At 39.1% G+C, this 27,574-nt stretch overlaps 1 protein-coding gene across 1 annotated transcript; it reads left to right on the forward strand.

The window, feature by feature from the left end:
* Nucleotides 1-9,012: 9,012 nt before the first annotated feature.
* LOC108411276 (NLR family CARD domain-containing protein 3-like) lies at nt 9,013-27,574 on the forward strand. The gene is made up of 10 exons (XM_037533658.1): nt 9,013-9,135; nt 9,870-10,074; nt 10,296-10,613; nt 10,652-12,098; nt 14,199-14,372; nt 16,112-16,285; nt 24,234-24,407; nt 26,147-26,320; nt 26,821-26,870; nt 27,030-27,574. The coding sequence occupies exons 1-10, from the start codon at nt 9,013-9,015 to the stop codon at nt 27,572-27,574; spliced, it is 3,384 nt and encodes a 1,127-aa protein (XP_037389555.1).

Genomic DNA, 27,574 nt, shown 5'->3' on the forward strand with positions numbered 1-27,574 from the left:
ACCTTTAAGCCTCTAAACTCTGTTGCTGAGCTTTAACCTATTGCCAGAGTGAAGGGATTTGTTCTTAATTTGCAGTTTAGAAAATAAATTATTTTATTTCCTGTTACATTTTTCTAAAGAAAAACACCAGAGAAAATGTGCTAAAGATGAACTGCTGTACTGTCAGTTTAGTGATGTGTGTGGTTATAATGACATAGTGTCTGTTTGATTGAACTCAGTCCCGTACTGCACAGCATTGTGAAATGAGATTCTTTACTGAAAGGAAAATTTAGTCCAGATCAGGTTGAATCCCTGTCCAGAAAACCAAAAAATACACATTTATCATTTTCTCGCATGCTGTAATAGCTTTAAGTGCCCCAGCAGCTGTTTGTAATTCACAGGGACAGTGATATTAAACGCAGATCAAGCTGTAGAAAATATAGATGCTTCTGAAAAGGAAAATATTGGTGCCGAAAACTGAGTTAACACCAGGTTCGCTGTTTGGCTGATGATTGCTGGACTGAGTCACATGACTAGGTGAGGGAGCTTGGGAGCTGGAGTTCGTACCGAGTTGAGAGTAAGAGTGTGAACTAGGAAGTGTGACAATTTGTGGATCTCTCACTGCATCACTCACCATCCTTTATTTTGTAGGTTGTCATTTTAAACAAGAACTGTTGACTTTACATATTTAAAGTAGACTGTTAGTTAAAGTTGGTTGTAATGTTGGCCCTGCTTAGTGTTTTCTTTTCCATTTTGATGAAAGTATTATTCAAGTGTTGTCAAGATTGTTAGTTGTGAATCCGAGTCAAGACCAGTGGTGAGATTTCACAAGATAAAAAACAAATGAAGGAGTTTGTAGTTCATTATATATTTATTATTCACCACAGTATTAATAAATATGTTTATATTTTAGCATTTCTTTAATACATTAAATTAAATTTTATAAAATAACATTAAATAACGTATGGCCTAAAATGTACTAAATATTATGTCATAGTTGTTGCCTCTTAGGCTCCTCGAGACCACCGGTGGTTCCAAAACGCACTTCGTCATGTTCTTCATAACTTTCATATTTCATAAGCTCCATTCAGAAGCTGGGCGTCGTGTGAGGCTGTAGCTCTTCTCTCCAGTCTAATAGACGGTGACGTCATTTTAAACCCTTATAATAAAAGAAGCTGAACTTTGTTTTTCTACTGAAAGTCGAGCCGTTTTTCCCCAAATTTGGGCTCTAAACTATAAACAGACGGCGTCTCTTCAATGATCTGCTCTGGAAACATCACTTTTAGAGAACAACACAAAGAGCGGCGGAGATTTTTGGCTTTCAGCAGTAAACTGTAAACATATAGCGATATGTGTGATCATCAAACACATTTTCTGTCCTTTTGAGGGAGCTTTAACCAATAAATAAATAAATAAATAAATAATGTACATTTATTTCATGCAGTTACTGAATAATTTGCCTTAAGATTAAGTCATGAAAATTCAGACGGACAAACCAAAACATACCCTGGAAAATAAGAGTTAGTACACTATAACTTCACATTTTAACTTTTGGAAGCAGATGATAGTGACATTATCCTCTGTTTCTTCTGTAAAACGTACTCAGAATCATTAAAAATCTACTGAATACAAACCAAACATCACACAGCCATTTTTATTATTAAATGGAAACAGTAATGATATAACGAAAATTATGCTTCTATTTTCTACAACCTAGAGAAATAGCTGGAACCGGCATAATGACCACAATTAACAAGTGAATTGTCTCTTTGCTCATTTGCCTCTTATATGCCTCTCTAAGGCAACCAAGTTGGCTAATTAGCTCAGCTTTACTAAGTGGCTGACAAAAAAAAACAATATTCTGCAATACCTGCAATAATGTTTACGTTTAATCTCATGTAGAGTAAATCTTCACTCTTTTTATCTTTAAATTTATGAATTTCCTGCCATTCTCCATGAGGAGTCCTATTATTTTTTCAAAAGCAGTGATGTGACAGCTGTTTTATTTCTGTGGAAGGTGAAAGGACCTGCCCAAAATGATTAAAATTAGTATTTCAATGATCACATAAACACATGCAATGTCTGTGTCCACTTTTAACATGGTGATTTTGGGCTGTCCAGCCTCACTGACATTAAACTTCTCTATGAAATATATATTTATTAAAATCTTCCAGGAACACCATAATTACGAAGTTATTTGGTTCATTTTCAAGCAAATTAATGTTAAAAGAATGATTTGTTGCTATTAATTTACTCAGTTTGTTTTAAAAAAAGTCAGTTATCCTAACCTGTTCCTCAGCCTCATAAAAATTGGAACTCTCCATTTCTGATTATATAAATAGGAATTTGCATCATCTTCATGTTTTCTGGTTTTCTGCAGGTATAACCATCATATATATATATATACATATATATCAGGCTAACATGCTAAGATCTCTGTGTACATCTGCGTCACGGGGCAGGCACACACCTTCCCCTCAGTGATTGGTGAAGGCATCTCGAGGCCGTCTGAGGGTGGTGTCTTGAGGCCGTCTGAGGGTGGCTCGGGGTGTGCTGCCAGGTCTCCATGGAGTCTGAACCGCTTGTTCTTTTTCTGACCTGGTTCAATTACAATCAAGGTTCTGAGGCTGGTGACGCTAACTTGACTAACTACCTCTCTTTAGCAGACAAACATCTACCTTCCTTCTCTGAGGGTGGTCTAAACTGAAGGTCTGTAGACGAACAGACAAGTTACAAAGCAACAAAGGTTTCAGATCTGATCTTGGATCGTTCTAATTCTGGCCTGTCTCTCTGACCAAGGCCGGCACAAACTTAAGAGTTGAGCTATCTTTTGGTTGAGAACGCAGACTCCTGCTCTCTCTCTGTCTGTCTCTGTCTGAAAGTTACCTGCCGTGGGGGTTTGCTCCAACTGCTGACCCCCACCCTTGGGGTGGAATTGGAGTGCTAATAGGTTTTCCTAACCTAACGCTCAATTAGCTATTCATTGTTTCCAACCCTGATTTCAGGTATGGTATGATTCCAACCAGGAACACCTTCCCCAGAATCACTGGCTTCTTTGTTTCAGTTAGTTTAAACAAAGGAACATTCTTATCATCAAATTGGTTAAGCTTTCAAAATCAATGAATCAACAGAATATTCAGATATGTTTATGAGGGAGAGTTTAACCCTCAGATACACAACACATGTTAAAGAACATGGGTAATGCTTTTCCTATTACACATTATATAAATGTTGAAGAAATAAAATTGAAACGAAAGGAAAGGACCAAAGGAAATGAAAGAACCACATTCAGGATACATATTGATCTTTGTTAATTCACAAGTTGAGTTAAAGTTTGGGCAGATCTGCAGCTGGATTCCAGGCCTGAATTTATGGCCTGGTATGCTATGCCATATGGAGCAAAGGGGGGTTGCAGGCCCCCTACTGTGTCCATATTCCCAATATAACATCCCTTTAAGTCATAAAACTTGTTGGCAACCTAATCCTGTTTTGATGACCTCTGCTTGAACTTTGAAAAGTCCTGAGCTCAAAGTTCATGAATGTGGAGTCCTCCTAAGCAGAGTGATTCTGGGTCACACAGGCATTGTTCATACAGTAGTTTTAGTTTAGTGGGAGAGTAAATTTAAATGTTCTAAATTGTTGTAAGCTTCAGCTGCAGCTTTCAGCTTCAGCAAGTGTTATCAATGAGGAGAACATCCTTCAGTACCATTAGGTCCTGTTGATGCCAAGTAATCATAAACCTGAACCCTTCAATAGAGGAACAGTTGGCAAAGGAAAAAGCAAAGTTCCAGGTTCCAGTAGTTAATGACATCAATGTGATACCAATGTGATAAAGGCTGTGGAGGTGTTTAATGTGTGGATCGTGTCTCTCTTGTTCTCCACAGTCATGAGTTCAGCTCTGTATCTGGTCCTGCTTTTCTCAGGTCAGTGTAGCTTCATGATCATCTGTAAAACTCTCTGCTGCTTCATTACTGTACTGTCATGCTGACGAGAGCTTTCATCTCTACAGCTCTGTGGACGCTCTCCTTCTGTGGAACTCGTCAGTTTCATGTGGTGAATGTAAATAAGAACTGGACCGACGCTCAGAAATACTGCAGAGAGAAATTCACTGACCTGGCCACCATTGAGAGCAAGGAGGAGATGAACGCTCTGCTAGTTGGTGTCATAGGGACAGAGGGCCTCTTCTGGATAGGACTGAGCCAGAATGTTGAGCAGAACAGTGTTGTAAGCAATTGCGTAAATTTACAGCAGGATGCATGTTTGGAAAAGTTCTTTTTAATCATTTAAACTGTCTTTTAATCATTTGAAGATTTAGGCCAACAGTCATTAAACTTTCGTAGACAGTTCAGTTATCAGACACGTGCTGTTAAAAGAAGAGGTGATGCAACACAGTGGTAAACATACCCCTGTCCCAACTTTTTTGAAAATTGTTGCTGCATCTAATTCAAAACGTGCATATTTAAAAAAAAAAAAAGTTTCAACATTTTATATGTTTTCTGAGATATAAGGTTTAGACGATTTGCATATCATTACATCTGTAATGTGGAGTGAGGTACCGGACGCATGTGCGGAGGTAAGCGACTTTTATTGAGGGCAAATCCCGGGTCATGGTCAGAACGGTCCAAGGTCATAGAGCCAATACGGATAGATCATGGTACAAACATGACATAAACCAGAATAGACTAACAACACAGACAAAGCAAACATCCAACAAAGACCGATACAATCAAACAGGGCAAGTACAAAGACCAGCAAAGACAAAGTGCAAACACAGGGCTTAAGTAACAAAGGGACAACGAGGGACAGGTGAAAACAATCATGGGCGGAGTCACGAAACGAGGGGGCAGGACTAGAAAAACCAAAACAAACACACATGGGCTAAACCAAAACACGAACACATGGACAGGACTGGGAGGGGCCAATCGTGACAACATCCTGTTTTTTATTTACATTTTGTGCAGCTTCCCAACTTTTTTGGAAACATGGTTGTACAACGTACCTATAAACTAATGTTTTTTTGTTTTGTTTTGCTTTTTTTACCTGTTGGCTTAGTCCAGGGTGAAATAGGCTGCTTTTGTTCCCCTAACATTATTATTTAATATCTTCCCAGAAAATTCTGAGAGTTTACACTTACTCCTCTTTTCTGTCCAAAGTGTTTATAGAATACACTCAGAGAAATAAATGTCAGAACAACCTTACCCAAAACTAACAATTTTTTTGAACACATTAAAATTTTAATCCACTTGTCTCTGCTCCTGCCTGGTGCCAGGCCCAACAGATGCATGATCCAGCAATAGTGCCCTCTCCCCAAATCTCTACATCCCTGCAAAACCAGCTGTGCAATTATGGTTTAAACCTGAATACAGATGGAATGATGCACAGTGCTGCTGGACAAATCCATTTATCTGCTATAAAGGTGAGAAATACAGAACATCTGTTACAGATCCAGATCATTCACTTTTAGTACTTTTAATGTGAGCAGTTACATTAACTCAGGGAATATAGTAAAACCCAACAGTGTATAAATTAGTCTATCTATCTATCTATCTATCTATCTATCTATCTATCTATCTATCTATCTATCTATCTATCTTTATTTTCACTGAGAATGATACTCATTTACAATGTAGCCGATTCTGCATGTTCAAATATAACAGGAAAGAAGAGGCTCTGAAAAATAAAAATACAATTTCAACAATACAGAAAAGTAAAAACAAAAAATATGATAAAGATAAAACAACATTTAAAATCTAAAATAAAAAAACGATCTCCAAGTTGGCCTGGGAGCGGGGAATGAGCTGGAGGAAGTTGCGGGGGGAAAGGGGGTCGTCTGGGATTCTCTGCTCTTCCAACTGCTACCGCGACCCTATCTGGACTAGCGGTTAACGATGATGATGATGATGATGAATAAAAAAACAAGTAAATGAGTAAAATCGGTCATTAGCTCACCAGAAACCTTGTAAGACTCCTGTAAGAAGTTGTTGAGTAATTACTGTTGAAGTGATCAGTGATTTATAAGTAGTTATTCTAGGAAACCACAGTTATTAAGATGCTTTCTTGAAAATGTGTACAGCAGTTATTGTTTAGTGAATAGTGAACTACCCTCATCATTAGTTCACTATTACCTACTGAGTAATTAACTAAAAGTCCTTGTTCATAGTAGTTAGTAAAGTGTTAATGCAGCACTACTCATTCATCCCTGCGTAGTGCCTGAATACATATCAGTTAACTAAAAGCAGTATTGTAAAGTGTTACTATTTGACACAATGTCTCAATCTTAAGAATAAATTTGTTCTCCTTCTCCTGCAGAGATTCCACTCATCCTGATTAATCAGACCAAGACGTGGAGAGAAGCTCTGAGATACTGCAGAGTGAATCATGTGGATCTGGTTTCTGTTCACACTGAGGAAATCCAGCACTGGGTGGAATCAGCTGTTTATTATGCCTCCACTGCTAATGTGTGGATGGGTCTGCGTCACACCTGTGCTCAGAACTTCTGGTTCTGGGTGAGTGGATCAACTATGTGCTACCAGAACTGGGCTCCGGGGAACGGGACAGGGGTGGAAGACTGCAGTGGAGGAGAAAGAACAGGAGCAGTGCAGTCTGGGAGTAAGCAGTGGGTCAGTCTGCCAGAGGATCATAGACTCAACTTCATCTGCACCACCTCTGAAGGTGAGTCAGAGGATTGAATATCTGTCAGTAGTTAAATATTGATGGAGAAAGCACCATCAAAGGTCAAATATGTGTCAATAGTTAAATACTCACAGTAAAGTAATACTGACTCATGTTCTTCGCTTCCTTTAAGGGTTCTAGAAGATGTAGGCTGTTCGACTGGATCCTCAAAGCTCAACATCACACTGAATTATAAACAAACCCTGAAGCTGTCCCCCAGCTAATGTTTTTGAAGGTCATTTTCTTCGGTTGTTCATGTTGGACATTAATTCACTCTTATATGTCACTGATTTATGGTTTCACCTTTGGATAAAATACAAATATTTGCAAATAAATACAGCAAAAGGTTTTCCAGTCTATAAAGATGCTTTCCCTTCCACAATGTTTGATCCATGTAACTCTGATCTATTTTATAGCCACTGTATTTAAACACACCAGCCACTTTATTAGGTACACTTATTAGGTACTGTTCAATTGCTTGTTAACACAAATAGCTAATCAGCCAATCACGTGGCTGCAACTCACTGCATTCAGGCAAGTAGAGGTGGTCAAGACGACTTGCTGAAGTGCAGACCGAGCATCAGAACGGGGAAGAAAGGGGATTTAAGTGACTTTGAACGTGGCGTGGTTGTTGGTGCCAGACGGGCTGGTCTGAGTATTTCAGAAACTGCTGATCTACTGGGATTTTCACACACAACCATCTCTAGGGTTTACAGAGAACGGTCCAAAAAGAGGAAATATCCAGTGAGCGGTCAGTTTTGTGGACGAAAATACCTTGTTGATGTGAGAGGTCAGAGGAGAATGGGCAGACTGGTTCCAGATGATAGAAAGGCAACAGGAACTCAAAACACCAACCAAAATCTCTGAGGAACGTTTCCAACACCTTGTTGAAAGTGTGCCATGAAGAATTAAGGCAGTTCTGAAGGCAAAAGGGGGTCCAACCTTTACTAGCAATAAAGTGTACCTAATAAAGTGACCGGTGAGTGTATAACCACTGTATGTGGTATTTGTCATTTAAATGACATTTTCTTTTGTATGTATTATATATTCTAAACTTTCTAATGTGTCTGCTAATGGAACCCTTCTCCCATCATTTCTGTGATGTTTTACAACATATCCAAGTCCAAACTTTGTCTTGACTTCTAGGCTGTATCTGAAGTAAAAGAATAGGATGAATATATTCAGTCTATATGTTTCATTAACCTGGGGTATGCATTTAGGGAGGATTCTGTCCACATTTTCAGTGATATTCTGTTTAACTAGTTTGATATATCATTTATATTTTAATTACAGACTATGTGTTACTCATCTTTTACTGTGATTTTTCAAATGATAAATAAACTGTGATCTGATTTAAGGGGTTTTTTTGTGAATGCTTACATCTTACATCTGACAGTAAGATTAAGATTTAAGTTCTTATGCTGTTTAGGATGATCATTGCATGTACATACATATCATGAATTCATGATACACGATTGCAAAGATTTTCACACAGGCTTGTGTTCAATTTAACCTTCAGTTCAGATGGTTTTATTTCCTGTCATTTAAAATACTGCAATATTTTTAAGTAAATTGCACTGAACTTTTAACAGTCAAAGTCCACGTGAAGCTGTTTTGGTGCAAATTTTCCTCGTATCTTTATGGCTCTGTGGTGTTTTATGTGGTGAATGAAACTAAGAACTGGACCGAAGCTCAAAACTACTGCAGCGTTTAAACAGTTCACTGATCAGGTATTATTGTCTTTCTAAGTCTGGATCTGGTCAGATGTGAGTAACTTCTCATACAGATACTGGAACACTGGAGAGCCAAACAACCCTGTGGGAGATGTCTGTGTGATATTATGGAATCCCAGTACATACAGATGGAATGATCTCAGCTTCTACTACTTACATCCATTTATCTGCTATAAACGTGAGTTCATGATGAAATGCAGTACAGTAGCTCTTACAGGTCCAGTTCCTTCACCACACACATTTGTGTTGGGTCAGGATTTAGTTCTGAACAGTGACTTTATGTAGACCTTGCAGATCAGAATCAACTGCCTGTATAATATTTAAAACCTGAAAAGCAAAAAATACCTGAACTATTTGATGTAATGTTTAAATCTTCACCCTCCTACAGAGCTTCCACTCATCCTGATTAATCAGACCAAGACATGGAGAGAAGCTCTGAGCTTCTGCAGAGAGAATCATGTGGATCTGGTTTCTGTTCACACTGAGGAAATCCAGCACTGGGTGGAAACAGCTGTTTATTATGCCTCCACTGCTAATGTGTGGATAGGTCTGCGGCACACCTGTGTCTTAAGCATCTGGTTCTGGGTGAGTGGATCGACTATCTGCTACCAGAACTCGGCTCATGGGAATGGGACAGGGGTGGAAGACTGCAGTGGTGGAGAAAGAACAGGAGCGGTGCAGTCTGGGAGTAAGCAGTGGGTCAGTCTGCCAGAGAATCAGAGACTCAACTTCATCTGCACCACGTCTGAGGGTGAGGATTATACAGAGGATTGAATATCTGTCAGTAGTTGAGTATTGATGGTGAAAGAAATACCGAATAATGCTGCTTGCTTCTTTTTAGAGATCTAGAAGAGGATGCAGGCTGTTCAGCTGGATCTGGTTCTTCATCAACATGCTTCTGATGAAGTCATACAAATATGATCGTTCAGCTTAATAATATAAATATTCACATTACTAAGAACACTTCTCTTCTTGTCATTGGCTTTTAAAGTAATTTTGAAACTCATAATATACAAGTTATCATATGACGGAATACATGTGTGTGAATGAGAGGGAGGCAGGTGGAAAGGTGAAGATGCAAGGAGTAGAGGTCGTAAAGGTGGATGACTTCAAATATCTTGGGTCAACCATCCAGAGCAATGGACAGTGTAGAAAAGAGGTAAAAAAGCTTGCCTTGCCTATTATCATTCACAATAAACCTGGCGTTAATGAGTTATTTGGGAGTTCTTCCTCATACAATGTGATGCAATATAAATCATCAAGTTCTCACCGTAACTGGGGCTCTGAAGTTGTTTTATGCCAAAGATCTCTTTATTATTAGTTCCTTCCATCCACAAAAACTGCAAGTGTTATCTGATTTCTAACATTTTAATCACCAGTAGCTGCTGTTTTTAGGTGGATACTTTTGGCAAACATGACCAGTAAATAGAAAGAAAATGCTTATTAAACAGGCCCCTGTTTTTGTTACCTTTTATCCATATACAGGAGCTGGAGCACAAAGTCATATCTCTGATGAAGAATCAGCTAAAGAGATTTGTGAGGCTAATGAGTGTGGATTACCCAGCGTGCTCTGAGACAGAGGTGGAGGATGAGGAGGATCAGAGCGCTGTCAGAGAAGGGGCGCTGAAGATCACACTGACTGTCCTGAGGAAGATGAACCAGACTGGCCTTGCTAATACACTACAAAACAGTAAGACATCAGGGTCATGTGATTACTCATCATATATATTAATATCTAGAGTTCAAATGATCATAATGTAATGTTAAAAATACTCATCACAGAACCTTTGGGTGTAATTTTGTGAACAGATTTGTGTGATGACACTATAATGTGTCAGAGTGTCTTTGTGGAAATACTAAAACCAAATGTTAATATTTAACATGATTGGTGTTGTTGCCTCTTTCCATTAGAACTGGCTCCTTCTTGTCATCAAAAGCTGAAATCAACACTGAAGGATAAGTTTCAGAAAATTACTGAAGGAACCTCACAGCATGGAAACTCCACCTTTCTGAATGAGATCTACACAGAGCTCTACATCACTGAGGGAGGGAGTGGAGAGGTCAATAATGAACATGAGACCAGACAGATTGAGACAGCATCCAGGAGACCTGCAACACAGGAGAAACCCATTAAATGCAACGATATATTCAAAGATAATTCCATCAGAACTGTGCTGACTAAAGGAGTGGCAGGAATTGGAAAAACTGTCTCTGTGCAGAAATTCATTAGTCCAGAATGAATTTCTGCACAGAGACAGTTTTTCCAGGAAGGGCTGAAGGAAAAGCAAATCATGACATCCTCTTCATGTTTCCACTTCCTTTTAGAGAGCTGAATTTGATGAAAGAGAAAAAGCTCAGTCTGGTGGAACTTCTTCAAATTTTTTTTTCAGACATGGACAAATTAAAACTAAGAGACTATTACGACTACAAAGTGATGTTCATCTTAGATGGTCTGGATGAGTGTCGACTTCCACTAGATTTCAGGAAAAATGAGAACTTATCTGATGTAACACAGTCAGCCTCAGTGGATGTGCTGCTGACAAACCTCATCAAGGGGAATCTGCTTCCCTCTGCTCTCCTCTGGATAACTACTCGACCAGCAGCAGCCAACCAGATCCCTCCTGAATGTGTTGACCAGGTAACAGAGGTTCGAGGGTTCAGTGACCCTCAGAAAGAAGAGTACTTCAGGAAAAGAATCAGTGACCAGAACCTCGCTGAAAAAATCATTATGCACATGAAGTCCTCAAGAAGCCTCTACATCATGTGCCACATCCCAGTCTTCTGTTGGATTGCAGCCACTGTTCTAGAGAGGATGCTGGGTGAAGCAGAGAGTGGAGAGATCCCCAAGACTCTGACTCAAATGTTCACCCACTTCCTGATTTTTCAGATCAAGCACAAAGACCAAAAGTACCATGGAAAATGTGACACTGATTTGAAACAGACTAGAAAGATAATTCTGGCCCTGGGCAAATTGGCTTTTCAACAGCTGGAGAAAGGAAACTTGATCTTCTATGAGGAAGACCTGAGAGAGTGTGGCATTGATGTCAGAGAAGTGTCAGTGTACTCAGGAGTTTGTACCCAGATCTTTAGAGAAGAGTTTGGGCTGCACATGGGGAAGGTGTTCAGCTTTGTGCACTTGAGTGTTCAGGAGTTTCTGGCTGCTTTATATGCATTTCTTTCCTTCATCTCCAACAAAAGAAACGTTCTCGTAACAGGATTTTATGGTTTCTTCAGAAAGTCCACAATATTTGACTTCCTCAAGACTGCAGTGGACAAGGCCTTACAGAGAGAGAATGGACACCTGGAACTTTTCCTCCGCTTCCTTCTAGGACTCTCACTGGAGTCCAATCAAACTCTCTTACAAGGCCTACTGACACAGACAGGAAGCAGCTCTCAGAGTAAAGAAGCTACAGCACGGTACATCAAAGAGAAGATCTGGGAGAATCCATCTACAGAGACAACAATTAATCTGTTCCACTGTCTGAATGAACTGAATGACCATTTTCTGGTTAAGGAAGTCCAAACATATCTGAACAAAGGAGATTCTAGTGATCTCTGTAGAGCTAAGCTTTCTCCTGTTCAGTGGTCAGCTGTGGCGTTTGTAATGCTAAATTCAGAAGAGGACCTGGATGAGTTTGACCTGAGGAAATATGGTTTATTAGACGAAGATCTTCTGAGGCTGCTGCCAGTGGTTAAAACATCTCGAAAAGCTGTGTGAGTATTTTCATTTACATGTTATACTGCACTGTTTTTTTTTTAATGTGAATCAGGATTAATGCATTCTATTTTTGATGTAGTGATCATTTCCCTCTTGTTACATGACATCATTTCAGTTACTGTGTAATTTAATAGAACACAGGGCAATTTTCAGAATAAATGTAGGTTGTGATTATAAAAATCAGTACTTTAACTCAACTTTATTTTACAGTATGCTTTATTTTGCATTATTAAGTAAGTAATTAGATAAATATGTAGCACTTATAAGTAATTTACTGTTACACACTTTGCACAAACAAAAAACCTTAACAGGTACGTACAACAAAGCTTACTCTGAATTTAATGGTAAATATATTCATTCATTTATTTATCATTAAAGCTGCTTATCCTCCTGGCCCCCCAATGCTCATTATGTGAAAGGCAAGATAATGGTAAATACAGCCAAATCCATAATTTATTTTAATTATTATTATTTAATTTTAACTCCAATATGGTGTGGTAGGATACAATGAGTTGCTCAGTCTGAGTGAGAAATATTCTCACCATTGGTTCAGCATGGAAGTCATGTCTGTGAAGTGTTTGGCCATCTGCACTTTGTTCTGAACTTTGGACTTAATGAAAAGGACTGTACACCACCCTTAGGGCTTCATAAAACCATCTGTAGTCACTGTTACCCACACAAAGCCGAGCAAGGTGTGCTTCTTCAGTGGTCTGCAGGATGGTGGTTTTTAGGTATTCCCAAAGTGCTTCTGAAGAGGAGTTTATGGGGCAACTGGGGTCCTCAAACCTTAAATGAACATTCTCTTGGACAACAGCTTTCACTTCAGCTACTGAAGGTTTCCAACCTGAAATTTCCCCCTTGGAACACCTCCCCTCTTTGAAGTGTAGATAGATATGGAGACAGTATTATGACAAGCGCTGGGTGTGTGAAAGATCTAAAAATCTTACTCTGAGAGACCTACTCTGGCATAGAAGTTGCCAAAGATGATGACCTTGTTGTATGAAGGGGCATTCTGTGCCAGGTTGCGCAGAACATTGTAGAGCTTGTCCTTTTCTGCAGGATCTGCTTGAAGAGCTGTGGCAAACACAGTTGGGGCAGTGACCGGAAGGTTGCCGGTTTGATCCCCAGCTACTCCCCGGGCGCCGTGGATAGGACTGCCCACCGCTCCGGGCGCGCTCACTAGAGTGTATGTGGTGTTTCACTTCACGGATGGGTTAAATGCGGAGGTGGAATTTCCCTGTTGTGGGACTAATAAGTACCACTTAACACACTAAAAAGTGTAGCATAGTTTGGAGGCAACAGAGTTCCTGAGTTCCTGACCAAACAAGAACTATTAATCATCCATGATCTCTGCATGTCTACTGTGGCATCTGTCAGAATATACAAACTCATGACATTATTGTACATGAAAAACTGTTCATGTTGCAGTAAATTTCTTGAATCTTGAATATATGAATGAGATTTTATAAATGACTCTCTCCTTTGAATCCTATATCTATCATCATCAGCTCATCATCAGCTCCACAGCATTGCCTGACTTCAACCTTTACTTAATTTGAAAGCTGTAAAAACTCTGGTTCATACCTCTCATTTAGATCATATTTTTTATTATAATTCTTTTTCAGTAGCATTTCTAGAGACACTACACTGTAAAAAGTGAAGCAGGGCAGAAGTTCATGTAAAGTAAAGTGAGATTTTGACTGATGGAAAATATTGATTTTGTTCATTTGAAACAATTTTTATTGGTTAATCAAAATATTTATTTGGCTTGAATAAAAGGAGTTAAACTGTTTGTTACCACATGTTTTACATTTTAGGCTGAACTGATTGATTTTTTGCAGAATAAATAAACTCTATATTATTCAACATTCAGCTGTTGGGGTTTGTACTCACACTAAGTACTCTACACACATCACATAAATAATCCATCAGCAAAATTATGGATTTCATTCATTTTTAATTAACTTTATCTGTAAATGCAAATTTAATTGTTGTTATTCTAAAAATGTGTGGGGGAAAAAATGGACATAGCATCACTCCATTCTGATTCTCCTGACTTAAATGTACCATGTATTGTATTTACTCTTTCTTTTCAGACTAGCCAGCTGTAAACTCACCACAGTGTCTTGTGAAAAACTAGTGTCAGTTCTACAATCAGTAAACTCCTCCCTGAAAGAGCTGGACCTCAGTAACAATGACCTGCAGGATTCAGGAGTGGAGCTACTCTCTGCTGGATTGAAGAGTTCATGCTGTAAATTAGAGACACTCAGGTAAACTTTCTGTAATTTGGATCACTGTTTAGGGATAAACATATCATCATTGTAGCTTTATGAATGATTTCATTGAATTTTGGAGTGCCTATCTCTCTGAGGAGGCAGAAAGTTGAATTCTGATGTGTGGCAGTTCTTGATTTAGTTGTAGAAAAAAATTGTAACATCCACTGAAAAATATCTGACACATAATATCTGACACTGGTAAGCCTGTCAACAGAGTATTGATTATCATACGGAATGGAAATGTTTAATTGTGTGTCATTAGAATAGCTATGAAAAGTAATATCATGTTTCCCAATGACATCACCTAGAGATAACAGACAAAAGAGAAAAGCAAAGACCCCAAAACTGATCCTCATGGAAAATCATACTTTTGTAGTAACAGATTATTTACTTTTTACAAACTGATAGCAATGAGCCATGTAAGATCAGAACCAGGAAAGAGCTATTCCTGTTACTCCTACACAGTTTTTTAGTGATCATATCAAATACTGCACTAAGATCACGCAGAACCAGCAAAGATATGTTTTCTTTGTCAGAGAATAATAAGAGATTGTTTAACAGTTTCACTAGCGTTGCCTTTGTACTTTGATGAAGCCTAAATCAAGACTAAAAAGTTTCATGTATGTAAATACTATTCAAGTACAAACTAAGTTGCCGCTCTGCAGCTTTTCCCAAAGTCTAAAGGAAAGAATTGAGATGTCTATAATTTGACAGTTCACAGGGATCAGGATTAGGCTTCTTAATTAGAGATTTAATTACTGCTAATACATTTTGGTAGTTTGTGGTGTATGCCCAAGTAGAGTTTATTATTGATAAAGGAGGCTTGATTATTTTGGGTAACATTTATTTGAGTAATCTGATGAATGAATTGGATTTTTTATACAAGTAGGTTGAGAGGAGGCTTTAAAGAAGAAATAGTTTTAATCAAAGTAAGGTTAAAAGATTCTAACCTCTCTGCAGTAGTTACACTGTACTCAGGATCTTGACTGGCTTGGTAGGGCAGCAAATAGTTTAAATTGTATTGTTAAAATCTGAAATCATTGATGCTGTAGGCAAAGGTATTTATTGTAATGGTAGCTATTTGGTTCTTAGTTGTTGTAGGTTGAGTGTGCTGCAGTAAGTGCCCTTCTGCAGTCTATAATGCTATCCTTTCAAGCGGATTGGAATATTTCAGGCTTAGTGAGCTGCTATTTTCACATCAAACAGCAAAAATAAAAAATATATATTAAGGTAATAAGTTATTAAGGGAATAAGTTTATGGCCTCTTTTCAGAGCAGACTGTGACATTCATAAGTGGGACTTTTTTATAGACATTTAATACTTGGTATAAATTGTTTATTACATTCTTTTATACTTTAAAACACAATCTTATCTTCAACACGTTTTAAATTAGTTTACTTTAATGGCAATTAGGTAATTTCATTCCATGTCTCCTCTATAGTTTCACTTTGCATTGCTGCCCAGAGAAAAGTGGTTTCCACTTTGGAGTCTTGTCTTCTTTCAGAACTTCACCCTAGTCATATATCCTACATCTCTGAATTGGAGTAAGAGATTTACTGTGTGTTGTTCTTAGAAGTTTAAAGCTATTGTATACATTTTGATATGTTTTTGTGTTAACCTGTTTGATATCAGAATGTTGATGTGTATTTCAGAGAATTTGGTGTTTGCCCTGTTCATACTTTACAGTAGCCATTTTTTGGTTTATTTGTTCATTTTTTCTTTGCTTTCTGCAGATTGTCTGGTTGCATGGTTACAGATAAAGGTTGTTCCTCTCTGGTGTCAGCTCTGAAATCAAACCCCTCTCACCTGAGAGAACTGGATCTGACCTATAATTACCCAGGAGAGTCTGGATTGAAGCTGCTATCTGATCTACTGGAGGATTCACACTGTGCATTGGAGAAATTACAGTAAGTTACTGACTTGCTGTGTCCATAAACGTACTGACTGTAATTATACATATTATAGACATTAATGTTTTACTGTAGATGTGTAATATAAGGACACTGAGGTCCAGAGCTCAGAAGCATGGGGAGTGATGCTGGGGAGTGATTGCTCAAGGACATGATGTCCTTGAGCAAGACACCTAACCCCCAATTACTCCCCGGGTCCCGTGGATAGGGCTGCCCACCGCTCCGGGCAAGTGTGCTCACTGCCCCCTAGTGTGTGTGCATTCACTAGAGTGTATGTGGTGTTTCACTTCACGGATGGGTTAAATGCAGAGGTGAAATTTCCCTGGCTATGGGTTTAAAAAAAAGTATCACTTAATAATAAGAAGAAGAAGAAAAAGAAGAATCTTTGATCTAATGATGAACAGTAAGGATGGTTTATACTGTATTGATCTGTTTTTCTGTTTTTTTTTATATGAACTTTAATGAATGTATAAATGTGTGTGTTTGTTCTTCAGTGTGGATCATGGAGAGAAGATCTGGATTAAACCAGGAGGACTAAAGAAATGTAATATCTATCTATCTATCTATCTATCTATCTATCTATCTATCTATCTATCTATCTATCTATCTATCTATCTATCTGTACACACACACACACACACAAAATACACACACAGTCTTTAAAATTCTCTGTTTGTTTCCTCTAATCTGTGTGTGTACAGATGCATGTGATCTCACTCTGGATCCAAACACAGTGAACAGACGACTTTCTCTGTCTGAGAGGAACAAAAAGGTAGACTTTGTGGCAAGAGATCAAGGTTACAGGGAGCATGAAGATAGGTTTCAGTGTTGGGAGCAGGTTCTGAGCGTGGAGAGTCTGACTGGACGCGGTTACTGGGAGGTTCAATGGATTGGGAAGGAGGTTGAAATATCAGTATCATACAAAGGAATAAGCAGGGAAGGACGTGAATCTGACTGTAGGTTTGGATACAATGATCACTCCTGGAGTCTGTACTGTTTTGATGACCGTTACACTGTCCTGCACAATAAACAGAAAACTCACCTACCTTACCAGCCCTTGATCTTTGACAGAGTAGGAGTGTATCTGGACTGGGAGTCCGGCACTCTGTCCTTCTACAGAGTCTCACCTAAAACACACACACTGACCCACCTACACACATTCACCACCACATTCACTGAACCACTCTACTTTGGGGTTGGACTTAATTATGTAGGCAGCTTTGCTCATCTGTGTGAACTAGATTAACAGAGAGAGAGAGAGAGAGAGAGAGAGAGAGAGAGAGAGAGAGAGAGAGAGGGGAGGGGGGGCGTTATGGAGATAAGGGGAGTCAGTCAGTCCATGGTTCCTTATTTTTTGGAAAATGTTTTTTATCAGTTTGATCCTACCTTGAAAATGTGAGATATGCCAAACCTATCTGTGGTAAAAGTATTCAAAATAAATAAAGGGAATATAAAAATAAACTGTCTTCTCTAACTTTTTTGAGAAAGCGTGTCTTGCTGACAGTGTTTCCATAGGAACAAGTGAAGTAAACGGTGATATGTAAATGAAAGGTAAGTATTGTTAACAGTCAATGTATGTCACTGTTGCCCACCACCCAGGTTCCACCTCATTTTATTTCTCAGAACATATTTCCCAAACACACAGCTCAGTATCATACACACTGCTCCCAAAATCCTCCAGACTGAGACCTGCACAAGTTCCGTGCAAAGCCACAAGAAGCTGAAGAGCCACCTTGATCCTAACGACCCAACTTCAGTCTGGAAAGACCTCCAAGAAATCAAAAACTACACGGTGAGAGAGACGCTCCTTCTCCTGAAAAACCACCAGCTCACCAACAACCCGAACGAGTTCTACTGCAGGACAATCTACAGCCTCTCTCTGCCAGTCCCTCGTCCTCCTCTCTCACCCTAGCTCTCACCTCTGCCCGCTGCTTACATCACCAATAATGAGCAGGACGTTAACAGGCTTTATAGCAAAGAAAAAAAGGTCCCTGCATCCACCCTAAAGCACTGCTGTGACCAACTAGAGCCAATCTTCATTAACATCTTTTATAAATCACTGGAACTTTGTTCCCTCATGCTTCAAAACATCTGCCAACATTACAGACCCCAAAAAATGAACATTACTGGACCAAATGACTACCTGCCAGTAGCCCTGACCTCTGTAGTCACCAAGGTCTTTGAACACCTGGTCCTAGCCCACCTAAAGGCCATCACAAACCCTCTGCTGGATCCCCTGCAGTTTGCATACAGAGTTAACAGCTCTGTATATGACTGAGTCACTTGGCTCTGCACAGTGTCTTGACAGCCCTGCAACCTACACTATAGTTCTGTTTGTGGACTTTGGCTTGGCTTTTGACACCATAGTGCCAGAGCTGCTACAGGTCAAACTATCCCAGCTGTCAGTGACAGACCCCATGTGCTGATGGATTGTGGATTTTCTGACAAACAGGAGTCAAACACACATCAGACTCCCAGATCCTCCGTACTGGAGTTCCACAAGGTTATGCTCACATTTATATTTACATTTACAGCATTTAGCGGACGCTCTTATCTAGAGTGACTTACAAGAAGTGCTTTGTCTGTCTAGAGAAAGCATCTTTGCTAGTTATCAATAGGTTAGAGAAAGAGACGGTCCTGAGCTCAGATACTGCTAGAAACAAAAGTCACTGTAGATACCCAGAGAAAAAGAACAGAGCTGAACACAGAACTCAATACAATACATTTCAGTACAATGCATTACAGCGTTATGCATTAATTCAGTGCTCATTAAGTGCTGTGTGAAGAGATGAGTCTTCCGTCTGTGTTTGAAGGCCGTGAGAGACTCCGCTGCACAGACAGCCAGTGGGAGTTCATTCCACCACCTGGGCTCCAGTTCAGAGAACATTCTCGACGCTTGTCTTCCAGGCGCCTTGAAGGATGGCGGGTCAAGCCGAGCTGTACTCGAAGCTCGAAGGGCTCGTGGTTCAGTTCGAGATTTCACCATTGCCATCAAGTCGGTAGGAGCTGGTCCATTTTTGTCTTTGTAGGCCAGCATTAGGGTTTTAAACCTGATCCGAGCAGCTACAGGTAGCCAGTGAATGGAGCACAGCAGTGGGGTGATGTGGCTGAACTTGGGGAGATTGAAGACGAGCCGTGCTGCTGTGCCCACTCCTTCTCCTCAGTCTCTCCATCAGTGACCGTGTCTCTATAGAACCATTATCCGATATGATATTGAGCACTGAGAGGTCAGTGTTTAAACAGGTTACTGATCAGGTAACAACAACAATGAGAGCGATAACTGAGATGCTATTGAGTGACAATGTATAAAGATGGAATGATCTGGGCTGCATTTACTCAGATCTATCTGTCTGCTATATAAGTGAGTAACATAAAATGATGAAATGCAATACGTCTGCTCAATTCATTCCCTTTTAACATTTGCATTTAAATTGGCTCAGGGCATTTAATAGATATGTACAGTGAATTTTAAGTAGGAATTGATTTAGGAATTCCTTTTATAAGGCAACACAGATAGAAGAAACTGCCTGTATCATATTTCAGACTTGAAAAGCACAAAAATAACTGAACCATTTGATGTAAAGGTAAAATCTTTTCTGCTCCTTATAGTTCAGGATCCATTTTTTCATCAATATGCCTCCGACTAAATCATGCAAATATGATCATTTAGTTGGATAACATAAATATTCCCATTACTAACACTTCTCTTTCTTGTCATTGGAAAAAAGGCAATAGAAGTGATTTTGAAGCTCATAATAAGCAGACTGTGATTTGTATATGTTTTGAATGCTTAGTTCTTCAGTTCTTTATGTTCGGGATTAATTCACATTTACGTGCTACTGAAATGTGATTTTCATCTATATATCAAATATTCATTAATACACATAAAATACTGTTGTAGCAAAGGGGTTCTTTTTCTTTTCTCACAAGATTCCCCTGTTTGTTCAATTACCACTAAAATCTATAACAAATATTTGTGATATTTGCTATAAAAATAAGTTACTCTATTCTATGTGTATGAATAGAAAGCATATCTGACGTATATTATTTTAATTATAGGCTGTATCTAAAGTGAATCAATCGAAGTTTTGGAGGTACAAACCACAAAATATAAAACAAAAAACAAGGCAAAAACTAAATTTAGAGGTCAACAGCAATTCAGCAGTCCATAGACGAAATCACGTAACCAGTGTGGGGTCAAAAGCCAAGGCAAAAAAGGCCACAAAGTGAGAGCAGACATGGGTCAACAGCACAGGGACCTAGTGTAGGACGTAATGATGCTGCAATGGCCAGCAGGAGATCAGGCGTTACTATGGTGACTGTTCAGCACTCAAATGACAGTGACCTCTGGTGGCCAGTCCTGAGTCCTGCTGGGAATAGATGTGACAAATATCCAATAAAAATACTCAAACAATAATACACTGTGCGTCCAAACATTCATAGACCCACACATGTCCAGCATTTCTCCTTAAATCAAGGGCATTAATAGGGAGTTTGTCCTCCGTTGCTGCAGTAACAGCCTCTGGAAATTCTTTACGCTAGACATTAGAACTCTACTGTAAGGATTTGATTGCATTCAGCCAGACGAATACATAACCTCATGTCCACATACTCACTAAACTTTTAAACTTGTTTTATTTCTTTCTAAAGGCCTATCCAGGAATAGAGTATAATAATGAGCTATTAACGTTATTAATGATGGTCATTATTCCTTTCAGAGCCTTGTTTGATTAAATTCATCCAGCCGATGTTAGCTCTACTAATGCTAGCTAAGGTGTTTTTTCAAGCCTAAACCACAGAGACACATTGTCGCAAGTGAAGCCACTGTTACCTACGATATGTGAACATTTTGGGGATATTCATCTTACAAGGTGGCGTGGTGGGTAGTGCTGTCGCCTCACAGCGAGGAGGGCCTGGGTTCGATTCCCCAGCCAGGTGACCGGGGTCTTCTCTGTGTGGAGTTTGCATGTTCCCCCCGTGTCTGCGTGGGTTTCCTCCCACAGTCCAAAGACATGCAGTCAGGCCAATTGGACATGATGTGAGTGTGATTGTGTCTGTCTGTCTGCCCTGCGATGGACTGGCGACCTGTCCAGGGTGTATCCTGCCTTCCGCCCAATGACCGCTGGGATAGGCTCCAGCAGTCCCCGCGACCCTGTCGGAGAAGTGGCTTAGAAAGTGTCTTCTAAGTGGCTTAGAAGACGGCTCACATCAAAGCAACAGAAAAGGAAACATTCTCAATTTTCTTTCTAAAAGAGTAACAGAAATAAAAAGGCTGAGACAGAACAGTCCAGACCCAGCGGTCAGAAGAAAGGATGAAGTAAAGGCAAAAGAGTTGATATGCAGGGAGAGATGTGAAGTTGCGAAGGTCCGCACGTTGTGCTAATCTCTTTTTTTCTGTACTGCACACTGTGAACCGTAGTTCAAAACAGCTGCTGTGTTGTGATTCTGATAGTAATACATCTGGATCATATTCACTTGCAGTTTTAGGAACTATAGAGCACAGATGTAACCAACACAGTGTTATCATTACGTAGCCATTCACCAAGTACATGTCAGGTATTTTGCTGCCTATACATGATTAAGTTTTGTGACCCCTCTGTACGTTGGTGCCCACAGGTGCCACCCTGTGTTTAAAATGCTGGACACACCTCTGGCTGGATGTGGCCCTGTAAAACCATGAGGATCCACCGGGTGTCAGCGTAGGGGCCTTTATACCAGTCATTGCTGTCAACACACCTGATAACTACCCTGAGGTGTTTCAAAACTCCAGCAGCACTGCTGCGTCTGATCCACTGTACCAGCACAACACACATTAACACACCATCACCACGTCAGTGTTACTACAGTGCTGAGAATGATCCACCACCCAAACAGTACCTGCTCTGTGAGGGTCCATGGGGGTCCTGACCACAGAAGAACAGGGTAAAAGGGGCTAACAAAGTATCAGAGAAACAGATGGACTACAGTCTGTAACTGTAGAACTACAAAGTGCAGCTATACAGTAATCTGATAAAATGGGTGAGGTATATATAAGGTTGGTATACCAGTGGAAAACGGAAAATAGCCTTGGGCAGGTGCCTTTCATTTTGTGTATCAGTGTGATCTGTATCTAGGGACCGTTGTTCATTTGCATTAAGACAAAGAAGCAAACACAAATACAGAGCTGCACTGTGTTTAGTTATCACGCACAACATAAACTGCAGGAGACACACAGAGACTAACAGGGCACAACCTCCATCAGCATCAGGTAAGAAACCCTTTTAAGACTCTTTAAGCTGAAACACTTCTCTAAGAGAACTTTTCTCACGTTCTGTATATGCCTCACTTTTTTAAATATAATATTCCACTAATCATACCTGTTCCTTTTCAAGACGATACTGTATGGTATGTTCCTTTTCTTCTGATTACATATTCCTCATATGTAATCAGAAGTTGTTTACCCACTAGAACAGTTATAACGTTGGCACAAACTGACTTCCTGATACTATACATATTTTAACATTTGACATGTTAGCTGTATAGAACCATGAACACCCACAGAACCCTTTGCATGACCAAAGAGCTCTTGGAGAACGTGCTGTAGATGGTTCTATATCAAACCTTTTTTTTTAAGTGTTCTATATAGCACCCAAAAAGGGTCATCTGTTGTCAAGATGTTAAGCTTGAAGTGAAGAACCCTTTTGGGTACTATACAGAACCTTTTTCAGGGTTCAGAACCTTATAGAACCATCTACAGAACATTAATGCACAATTTCCATCAATTTGAAGAACCATTTCATCAGAGGTGGAAAATCCAGCTCCAGAAAGTAAAAATCCTTCCCAGGATTTTGTTCCAACAGCCTGGCTTCTCTAGTTAGATCTAACCACCAGCAGAGCTGTCCAGGCAGTTGGAACAAAATCCTGGGAAGGATTTTAGGATTTTTACTTTCTGGAGCCGGATTTTCCACCACTGCATTTCATAAGGCATTGATCCCCAGCTACTCCCCGGGCGCCGTGGATAGGACTGCCCACCGCTCCGGGCGCGCTCACTAGAGTGTATGTGGTGTTTCACTTCATGGATGGGTTAAATGCGGAGGTGGAATTTCCCTGTTGTGGGACTAATAAGTACCACTTAACACACTAAAAAGTGTAGCATAGTTTGGAGGCAACAGAGTTCCTGAGTTCCTGACCAAACAAGAACTATTAATCATCCATGATCTCTGCATGTCTACTGTGGCATCTGTCAGAATATACAAACTCATGATATTATTGTACATGAAAAACTATTCATGTTGCAGTAAATTTCTTGAATCTTGAATATATGAATGAGATTTTATAAATGACTCTCTCCTTTGAATCCTATATCTATCATCATCAGCTCATCATCAGCTCCACAGCATTGCCTGACTTCAACCTTTACTTAATTTGAAAGCTGTAAAAACTCTGGTTCATACCTCTCATTTAGATCATATTTTTTATTATAATTCTTTTTCAGTAGCATTTCTAGAGACACTACACTGTAAAAAGTGAAGCAGGGCAGAAGTTCATGTAAAGTAAAGTGAGATTTTGACTGATGGAAAATATTGATTTTGTTCATTTGAAACAATTTTTATTGGTTAATCAAAATATTTATTTGGCTTGAATAAAAGGAGTTAAACTGTTTGTTACCACATTTTTTACATTTTAGGCTGAACTGATTGATTTTTTGCAGAATAAATAACCTCTATATTATTCAACATTCAGCTGTTGGGGTTTGTACTCACACTAAGTACTCTACACACATCACATAAATAATCCATCAGCAAAATTACGGATTTCATTCATTTTTAATTAACTTTATCTGTAAATGCAAATTTAATTGTTGTTATTCTAAAAATGTGTGGGGGAAAAAATGGACATAGCATCACTCCATTCTGATTCTCCTGACTTAAATGTACCATGTATTGTATTTACTCTTTCTTTTCAGACTAGCCAGCTGTAAACTCACCACAGTGTCTTGTGAAAAACTAGTGTCAGTTCTACAATCAGTAAACTCCTCCCTGAAAGAGCTGGACCTCAGTAACAATGACCTGCAGGATTCAGGAGTGGAGCTACTCTCTGCTGGATTGAAGAGTTCATGCTGTAAATTAGAGACACTCAGGTAAACTTTCTGTAATTTGGATCACTGTTTAGGGATAAACATATCATCATTGTAGCTTTATGAATGATTTCATTGAATTTTGGAGTGCCTATCTCTCTGAGGAGGCAGAAAGTTGAATTCTGATGTGTGGCAGTTCTTGATTTAGTTGTAGAAAAAAATTGTAACGTCCACTGAAAAATATCTGACACATAATATCTGACACTGGTAAGCCTGTCAACAGAGTATTGATTATCATACGGAATGGAAATGTTTAATTGTGTGTCATTAGAATAGCTATGAAAAGTAATATCATGTTTCCCAATGACATCACCTAGAGATAACAGACAAAAGAGAAAAGCAAAGACCCCAAAACTGATCCTCATGGAAAATCATACTTTTGTAGTAACAGATTATTTACTTTTTACAAACTGATAGCAATGAGCCATGTAAGATCAGAACCAGGAAAGAGCTATTCCTGTTACTCCTACACAGTTTTTTAGTGATCATATCAAATACTGCACTAAGATCACGCAGAACCAGCAAAGATATGTTTTCTTTGTCAGAGAATAATAAGAGATTGTTTAACAGTTTCACTAGCGTTGCCTTTGTACTTTGATGAAGCCTAAATCAAGACTAAAAAGTTTCATGTATGTAAATACTATTCAAGTACAAACTAAGTTGCCGCTCTGCAGCTTTTCCCAAAGTCTAAAGGAAAGAATTGAGATGTCTATAATTTGACAGTTCACAGGGATCAGGATTAGGCTTCTTAATTAGAGATTTAATTACTGCTAATACATTTTGGTAGTTTGTGGTGTATGCCCAAGTAGAGTTTATTATTGATAAAGGAGGCTTGATTATTTTGGGTAACATTTATTTGAGTAATCTGATGAATGAATTGGATTTTTTATACAAGTAGGTTGAGAGGAGGCTTTAAAGAAGAAATAGTTTTAATCAAAGTAAGGTTAAAAGATTCTAACCTCTCTGCAGTAGTTACACTGTACTCAGGATCTTGACTGGCTTGGTAGGGCAGCAAATAGTTTAAATTGTATTGTTAAAATCTGAAATCATTGATGCTGTAGGCAAAGGTATTTATTGTAATGGTAGCTATTTGGTTCTTAGTTGTTGTAGGTTGAGTGTGCTGCAGTAAGTGCCCTTCTGCAGTCTATAATGCTATCCTTTCAAGCGGATTGGAATATTTCAGGCTTAGTGAGCTGCTATTTTCACATCAAACAGCAAAAATAAAAAATATATATTAAGGTAATAAGTTATTAAGGGAATAAGTTTATGGCCTCTTTTCAGAGCAGACTGTGACATTCATAAGTGGGACTTTTTTATAGACATTTAATACTTGGTATAAATTGTTTATTACATTCTTTTATACTTTAAAACACAATCTTATCTTCAACACGTTTTAAATTAGTTTACTTTAATGGCAATTAGGTAATTTCATTCCATGTCTCCTCTATAGTTTCACTTTGCATTGCTGCCCAGAGAAAAGTGGTTTCCACTTTGGAGTCTTGTCTTCTTTCAGAACTTCACCCTAGTCATATATCCTACATCTCTGAATTGGAGTAAGAGATTTACTGTGTGTTGTTCTTAGAAGTTTAAAGCTATTGTATACATTTTGATATGTTTTTGTGTTAACCTGTTTGATATCAGAATGTTGATGTGTATTTCAGAGAATTTGGTGTTTGCCCTGTTCATACTTTACAGTAGCCATTTTTTGGTTTATTTGTTCATTTTTTCTTTGCTTTCTGCAGATTGTCTGGTTGCATGGTTACAGATAAAGGTTGTTCCTCTCTGGTGTCAGCTCTGAAATCAAACCCCTCTCACCTGAGAGAACTGGATCTGACCTATAATTACCCAGGAGAGTCTGGATTGAAGCTGCTATCTGATCTACTGGAGGATTCACACTGTGCATTGGAGAAATTACAGTAAGTTACTGACTTGCTGTGTCCATAAACGTACTGACTGTAATTATACATATTATAGACATTAATGTTTTACTGTAGATGTGTAATATAAGGACACTGAGGTCCAGAGCTCAGAAGCATGGGGAGTGATGCTGGGGAGTGATTGCTCAAGGACATGATGTCCTTGAGCAAGACACCTAACCCCCAATTACTCCCCGGGTCCCGTGGATAGGGCTGCCCACCGCTCCGGGCAAGTGTGCTCACTGCCCCCTAGTGTGTGTGCATTCACTAGAGTGTATGTGGTGTTTCACTTCACGGATGGGTTAAATGCAGAGGTGAAATTTCCCTGGCTATGGGATTAAAAAAAAGTATCACTTAATAATAAGAAGAAGAAGAAGAAAAAGAAGAATCTTTGATCTAATGATGAACAGTAAGGATGGTTTATACTGTATTGATCTGTTTTTCTGTTTTTTTTTATATGAACTTTAATGAATGTATAAATGTGTGTGTTTGTTCTTCAGTGTGGATCATGGAGAGAAGATCTGGATTAAACCAGGAGGACTAAAGAAATGTAATATCTATCTATCTATCTATCTATCTATCTATCTATCTATCTATCTATCTATCTATCTATCTATCTATCTATCTGTACACACACACACACACACACACAATACACACACAGTCTTTAAAATTCTCTGTTTGTTTCCTCTAATCTGTGTGTGTACAGATGCATGTGATCTCACTCTGGATCCAAACACAGTGAACAGACGACTTTCTCTGTCTGAGAGGAACAAAAAGGTAGACTTTGTGGCAAGAGATCAAGGTTACAGGGAGCATGAAGATAGGTTTCAGTGTTGGGAGCAGGTTCTGAGCGTGGAGAGTCTGACTGGACGCGGTTACTGGGAGGTTCAATGGATTGGGAAGGAGGTTGAAATATCAGTATCATACAAAGGAATAAGCAGGGAAGGACGTGAATCTGACTGTAGGTTTGGATACAATGATCACTCCTGGAGTCTGTACTGTTTTGATGACCGTTACACTGTCCTGCACAATAAACAGAAAACTCACCTACCTTACCAGCCCTTGATCTTTGACAGAGTAGGAGTGTATCTGGACTGGGAGTCCGGCACTCTGTCCTTCTACAGAGTCTCACCTAAAACACACACACTGACCCACCTACACACATTCACCACCACATTCACTGAACCACTCTACTTTGGGGTTGGACTTAATTATGTAGGCAGCTTTGCTCATCTGTGTGAACTAGATTAA

This window comes from Pygocentrus nattereri, chromosome 2, assembly GCF_015220715.1.
Source record: "Pygocentrus nattereri isolate fPygNat1 chromosome 2, fPygNat1.pri, whole genome shotgun sequence".
Lineage (NCBI taxonomy): Eukaryota > Metazoa > Chordata > Actinopteri > Characiformes > Serrasalmidae > Pygocentrus > Pygocentrus nattereri.